Here is a 7453-nt window from a genome sequence, read left to right on the forward strand (position 1 = left end):
GTTGATGACATTTCTCACGGTTTTTCGTACTTGGATATATTTCTTGTGGATTTGCTGTCCTTTCCCTCTCAGTTTTTTCTGATGAAGACGGTGAGTGGTGCTGTTGCACTTTTTCTTTGATATGCAACCGGCCTTCTTGGCTCGAAGCGGCTGTTTGCCACGCTTCATCATGACATGGAGTATTTCCAAGACTGGCCTGCTGATATTGTTTTTGCGATCAGGTCTATGAAGAATTCCCCAACATTTTGTGCTCGCACACATTGCATATAGGGCTCAGATCCAACAAACAGGGCTCAGTCCCACTCCATTTGGGCTTAACCCCTGGTCATTGTGCTCATGCACAATATACACATGGCTCAGACCCTTCCAATCGGGGCTCTGCCCAATTTAAGGGCTTAGTCCCACTACGCCGGCTTTGACCTGGCTATTGGTTTCAGTACCAATTGATTTCACTAGCTTAGGCCTACCCAAGCCTTCTGGTGATATGATGGTTTGCTCAGCAGTTTTTGCTAATCAGGGCGACAGTTACTTTAAGTTTAATGTTTGTTTCTGCATGCATGTAGAGGGCTTGGACCCATTTTTAGTTGCGAGAGACAGCTTTGGCATTACTGATTTGGGCAGTTGGCCATGGATGCTGGGGGTGAAATCTTGACTGCTTTCACCCCCTGGATTGTATATGGGAACCCTGCTCTGTGTAACAGGTCTGCACGTTTTGATAATGTGTTGGTCAGAAGGCCATCATGACAATGCTGCTTTCTTGGCATTTAGGGTAAACTCATGATAACGGGGTTATGACAGAGATGACTTTCATCCAGACACTTGTGAATTCGAGCAATGTACATGCACTAGTAAGAGGCTTTTTCCGACTTATTAACGGATTATCTTTTATTATTATCTATTATTTTTCCTGATTTCTCCGACTTTTCTTATACTAATTAGCTCCTCTCCTTTGACCCTTTGCATGTCACACATGGGTGCATCTGGTTTGGCCCACTCCATGTTCAAGCAGGGGAGACTTATACAAAAATGAGCCTTACTTGATAAAGCATAAGAAACAAAGCCTTATGATTCAAGAAATGTTTACAGTAACAGATCAATACAAATATGTATATTGGATATCATTGGTAAAACAGTTAAGTGCAGCAGAAAAAGTACATTTGACAGATCCTTATGCAACAAAATTCGGCTACCGCTATCAGTTAGTATACCCAGTATGTTCAGAGTTCAGAAGCTAGGCCTTCGTTTTGTCCAAACTCATAGCAGGTGCACGTTGAGCTATAAAAGATAGATGGGATTCATGGATGGGGTTGACCTATTTTGAGATACGGGTGTAGCAGTTGTATTTGAATTTTAGGGAGATGATTTAGGCCCTGTTTGGCCATATGCTTAGATATGTTAGCAGGATTTGGTGTTATAACTTAGTTGTATGAGTTTTGGAACATATGACTTCCAATTTTGTCAAGTTAATTGGACTTTTGTTTTAGATTATGTAAACACTACCTCCGACCCCTCTGCTGTAATGTTGGACCTGCTAACCTCGCTTGACCAACCTTGATACCAGGATATTGGTATAAAGTCTGTGGAACGGGCTGTAGCAATCAGAATGGTTGTCAGTATGACTTGGCATGTGGGGTAGGTAGAATGTCACACGTGTACCTGTACGTTAGGACACAGGGGAACTGGAGCTGTTGACCGAGGGACAGTTTCTTCAATAGGGGAAGACTCCAGCTGATATACTTCTTCTTACAGGAGGCACACTCGAAGTATTCAGCTCCCATATTGTATGTCCCGTCAATGTCGAAGACTTGTCGAAGACTTGTCGAGTGGTCCTGTACAACCCAGCACCCCTAAGTTCACGCTTGTTGCAACGGTCATCAGTACAGACAAGACCAACCCTCCAGAACTGACGGGGCATCCAAAGGAAGAACTTCTTTGCAAAATAGTAATCAACTCTTGGGGGATGTGACGGCTGGCAAATAGGTTTAGATGGGTAGTACCACAGTTTTGTCGCACAGTCTGGGTCCAACTCTGGCTTTCCGGTACTGGTGCCGACTTTGAAAAGGGCCTTTGAAATCATGATCCTCTTTTGGCAGGCTCTGCTTCCATGGTTGAGGCAGGTTGATTTCTGGAAAAGAAGAATCATGATTAAACAGTGTTCTTAAAGGAAAGCCTACATCGTACACATTGATAACTCTTACTATGATGTGAAATGTTCTCACCTGTGTCAGTCGATTGTGGTTGCTTGAATCGAGGAGCTGAACTGGTGGACTTTGGTGATGGAGACCTGGGTGATGGACACATTGACTGGACAGGACTCTGAGCAGGAGTACTGGAACTCTCAGCCTGATCAACTTCGGAGAGAAGATCCTGGTCACTTGTATCAAACTTCTCTGGAATGGCGGGGTCTGCTTTTTTTGCACCGGTAGCACTAGACCGAGGTGACGCTGATGCTGAAATTACAAAGAAAAAACTAGTCAGATCAGCTAATTCAGTGTTTGTAGGATGTGTAGGATGCACATGCTACTTAACATTAAGAAAGACAAACTTGAAACACATATTTCTCAGTGTTCTCAAAATTACCTGGAATGTTTGGCTTGGCAGATGATTTCTTCGCAATAAGTGTATGCTGAACTCTGGCTTTTAGGGCAGCTGGTGACAACTTGCGACCTATCATCAGGAAAGAAGCTGCAGTTTGTGGTGGTGGTGGTATGTGTGCTGATGTAGTTGACCTGCAAAGGGTCCTCGGGATGAGCTAATTAGTATTCACACCTAGGGTCACATTGAGTGTTTGCATCACACCCCATTAACCCATTCAACTAAGGCACTTGATCTTTAATGGCCTATTTTAGGAAGCCATAGTATTTTTCACAGGTTTCCTGGAAACCCGACCTTTTTGACAACGTCCGACAATGTCGGAAAAATCAGAAAAGAGTAAGAGAAACCGTTAATAAGTCGGAAAAAGCCTCCAACTAGTGATGAATCTGTTCACACCCTGTTTATGTCACGAAAATCCGAGGGCACACGCCAGTACATTTCGCCGTATATACGACGGTAACCTGTCCAATTGACACACTCGGAATATCTTCCAATACCAGGCTGTGTGTCCTTATAAATGCGCAGTATTAGCTCATGTTGCCAATTTAGTTAAAATGTGAAAAAAGATAGAAAATGGAAGGATGGAGGTGCAGGAGGATGGATTGCATGACATTTGGCGAGGAACGCAAAAATATTTACATTTTATGATTTGGCTTCCGCCGTGATGAAGTTGGTCTCACTGTAGGAGGTCACGCACCAACCTCCTTGCGCATGACCGGAACAATTAATCGACGTCATAATATGCTTGAATACTACCTCTCCTTTGGAGAATAGGTCTCATTAGGGAGTTGTTTTTTTTATTCATGCGCGCCCCCCCCCCCCTCACAGTAGTTCCTAAAATCATTGATTTCTCGGTTCTCACAGTATGTCAGTGTTGATTCAGCAGTTGTTTTGGCAAAGACATGTTTTTTTGGAGTTTCTGAAACCTAGAGCGCTACTAAATAGGCGGATAACAAGAAACTACGCATTTTACTGTTGCTGCCGACGTATGTGTACACTGAACTTGGGATGTGCGTCGGCCCCGTGTTGAAATGCCGTCCAGTGCCAATTGGTGCGTTTTTCGCTGATTTGTGCAAAATTCAACATATCTCAAAAGTTCAATCAATGGTTGACCCTCGTTTTTTTTGGGTTTTTTTGTGTAGCGTAACCAACTGTCTTTCATGGAAGAATAGTCACTGTAAGAATTATTCAGGACGAAATGTATAATATTTGGGGTTTTTCGTGATTGTCCGACCCAGTTGGCAATATTGCCTTTTGGGATGGTGAACAGAGCTAGGAGCAAATGTGACGCTTATGATTTATTTGATGAAACAAAATGCCCGATTTAACATTTTGCAGAATCAGGGGGAATGTGCGTTTCCACTGATATACGACTCAAATGGGTTGTCGTCATGCATTCACTATGGAAACGCATTTTAAAATAGATGTTACGTCCTGTTAATGGGGCACGTCATCATCGCGTACATTTGGGAAAAACTCCCTAACGAGACCATAGCCACGCACCTGTATTTTAAGCCAATCAGCTCGAGGCTGTACACCATACCAGTTAAATGGTATTGCCCCTGCGCAAGGATGACACGCAAATTCGTGAAGCGTTCCATATTTTAAATTATTTTATTTGATGCCATGCCATTTTAAAGAAAACAATTAATAGCGCACCAATAGCGCGGCGCAATTAGGTTAGAAATCGGTACGTGAGAAATCGGTAAGGGCCGATGCTAAGCCCCGTGCGGTTTTTTTTAAACTTCGGATGGCCTTATTTTTATTTTCGCGATTGGATGGACGATTATAATTTTCGCGCGTTTCGTGGATACATTTCGCGAGTATGCCCTCCTCACCAAAAATATTCGCGAACTTTAGTTTCACGGCTAGTTTCAGGCTTAGATTGATATAGGGGCCTATACATCTTCGGGGGACTACCTATAGGCAGCTGCAGAATCTATATAGGTCAGGTCAGTCTCTGCGCTCTTTCTGCCTTTTGTTCTGTCTCTTGTGATGATGTAATACACTAAGGGCTACAGGTGTGTCAAAAATAACACTCATTGTGAAGATGTAATGGGATATCTGGTTGTGTATTGCCGCATGTGTATTGCTGCATGCTTATTGCAGAATCTATATAGATCAGTCTCTGCGCTCTTGCTGCCTTTTGTTCTATCTCTTGTGATGATGTAATACACTAAGGGCTACAGGTGTGACCAAAAAAAAACACTCAATGTGAAGATGTAATGGGATATCTGGTTGAGTACTAACTCTGCTTGTGTATTGCCGCATGTGTATTGCCGCATGCGTATTGCTGCATGTGTATTGAAAACTATGCTTGTGTATTGAACATGTTTATCAGTGGCGTACAGTGACACCAGGTGGCACCTAGGTAGTATCGTATAGTACGTAGTGTAGACGTACTATCGAGATCAAACCATGGGAGTAATGCAGTGCGTATTTGAACTGCATATAGGGGAGGAGCATGTGAATGGGAAGTGTACTCGCTTCGGCAGTACATATACTAAAATTGGAACGATACAGAGAAGATTAGCATGGCCCCTGCGCAAAGGCACCCTGACAATCTTCGGTGTTGGCGGTTCCAGATTTAGAGATTAAATGACACCCGCTGGCGGTATATTCTAGTGCCTGATTTGGCGGCGCCACCCGTACGGCACGTGGTCAATTTGGCGCTAATTGGCATAAATTCAAAAATCCTTAAAGGGGTTTTACTGATAAAACTGCTTTCAGGTCCAGTATTGTCGGTTTTTCGTTGGGAAAAACTGGTTTCTGCTCTGTTAACACTGTGTTCATCACTTTGAGAGCAGTTCTTGTGGAAATATTGAAGAAATAATACTGTCTCACTGCCTCGCGGGGCCACAAGGCAATCTGCCCACTTTGCACCAGCTCTGATGTATCATAATTGCTTATGAATTTTGCCTTGGGAGGGAATCGAACCCTCGTACAAGGCAGTGAGACATTTAAGTGTTTTTTGGGGGTTTTTATTGATTTTTTTGGTTTTTTTTGGTTTTTCACATGGATTAATTTCTCTTTCTACCCCTGGTTTCCCTCTGTTCAGCCAACCACTCCTCAGGTGTCCCAGGATCATTGGAAGGACAAAAATGACAAAAACAGCGTTGAGGGAGACACTTTGATATACTATTCAAATATATTTCATGATAATTACCTGTGTATTTTCGAGGCACTGCAAACATTGGCCTCAATGTCTTGCCGAGAACCTGGTCGCTAAGGACATTGACTGCGTGCTGCAGCCTTGAGTTGTAGCAATGAGATCCCTTGTGCTTGGTCTCCAGGGAGGCGAAACTACGGTCTTGATTCCAACGAGCCACACCCTCAAGAAGGTATGCCTGGAAAGTGGCATCACTGGCGCTTGTTCCTTAAAAGAGAAAGGGTAAAGAATGTTTTTGAAATACAGAACAAAGTTAAAAAGAGTAAAAAAAAGAGAGAAAACTTGAAGAAAATCACCTGGTATGAAGTTCTTGATATGATTATGAAAGGACTCGAGTGAAGTCGATCCACGGGCACAACGGTACACAGGCAACACTACTCCGCCCTTAACAAGTGACCGTGTCTGGGTGTAGAGCCGATAGCTGATACTATATACCAATAGTATTAATTGTATTAGAATGTAAGTGATATGTTGTCATCATCTCACCTTTGGTGATCTCAGGACAAGACACTGTACTTTTACCAAGACTTGTTGTAGTGGCAGACTGCAAAGGCACCGGAGTTATGCACTGGGTCTTGTCGGTCGTCACTTGCACAGGAGTCGCACACGGGGTCACTTTTTCCTCAATCAGCTCTATCTGACTCAGAAACTCAGTGTCAGAATCACTGTGTTCTGGGGTAGAGGGTGCCCCTGAAATCAGAATGAGTAAGAATATATAATTCCCATGTTCAACTGCAATGCATTGTAATACAGTTTTAACCACTACTTATTTAGAAATAGTACAGAGTATAAAAACATGTTTACCTTCTGTGTTCGGTGCCTTCGACTTCATGGCACGGCTGACACGAGCCTTCAACACTCCTGGGCTGACACGTTTGCCCAACATAAGGGCAGCGAGGGGCGACTTATTTTGCTTTGGCGTTGTGGGAGTTGGTGGTTCTTTCATAGCCTTCTCCTTCTGTTTCATGGCGACCATCTCTCGGCCCTCGGGAAAGGCAGTCACGTACTCCATAAAACAAACCTTGCTCTGAGAGAGTGGAGTGTTCCACCTCCCTCTCCATACTTTTAACCACATAACCGCAGTATCCAGTGCAGTTCTCGCACATCCAATGAAATGTGCGGCCCACAAATGCACCAAACTGCATCTCGTACTGGCCAAGAAGGGTGAGATGGTCACGAGCATCCAGTCGCACCGCCTTGCAACGATTCACGGCCTCCTTGTGCACCATCTCCTGCCTCTTAGCCACGTACTTCTTGTTACCACGGTTAGCCTTGTATTTCTTTGCTGCCTCGCTGTAATCCTTGCGCAGCTCCCCATTAGCTAAACGTGGCCACTTAGGCACCAACCTCTTATACTGGGAGAATTCCATTTACAATGAACGAAAGAAATTAGACCAAACTTGAGGGAAATTACATAGAAAATGATGATTTTGTACAACACTTTTCTCCCTGTACATTCGTAATGTATCAATGTACACGATCACTTTTGATATTTTTGATCGCCATTTTCAAGAAATATACACGTATTTAACATGTTTCACCTACCTATCCCTGATCTGTATACTTTTTTAAAGAAAGAAATCGAAACCACGTAGAAAACAGAGTAAAATTACAACGTTGATCGATGATTTTTTACTTAGAGCGAGCGAAAGTTTGTTTACAAATTTCGCGGCGGACATTGATAGCTGC

At 43.4% G+C, this 7453-nt stretch overlaps 1 protein-coding gene and 1 non-coding gene across 2 annotated transcripts; one reads left to right on the forward strand and one right to left on the reverse strand.

The window, feature by feature from the left end:
• Positions 1-952: 952 nt before the first annotated feature.
• On the reverse strand, positions 953-2682 carry LOC135487239 (uncharacterized). Its single transcript, XM_064770748.1, has 3 exons — positions 2581-2682; positions 2220-2450; positions 953-2125 (listed from the first exon to the last, which is right to left on the reverse strand). The coding sequence occupies exons 1-3, from the start codon at positions 2672-2674 to the stop codon at positions 1983-1985; spliced, it is 468 nt and encodes a 155-aa protein (XP_064626818.1). The 5' UTR covers positions 2675-2682; the 3' UTR covers positions 953-1982.
• A 2392-nt stretch (positions 2683-5074) lies between these two features.
• LOC135487340 (U6 spliceosomal RNA) lies at positions 5075-5186 on the forward strand. Its single transcript, XR_010446836.1, has one exon. It is a non-coding gene; the product is annotated as a U6 spliceosomal RNA (small nuclear RNA).
• Positions 5187-7453: the final 2267 nt, after the last annotated feature.

This window comes from Lineus longissimus, chromosome 4, assembly GCF_910592395.1.
Source record: "Lineus longissimus chromosome 4, tnLinLong1.2, whole genome shotgun sequence".
Classification (NCBI taxonomy): domain Eukaryota; kingdom Metazoa; phylum Nemertea; class Pilidiophora; order Heteronemertea; family Lineidae; genus Lineus; species Lineus longissimus.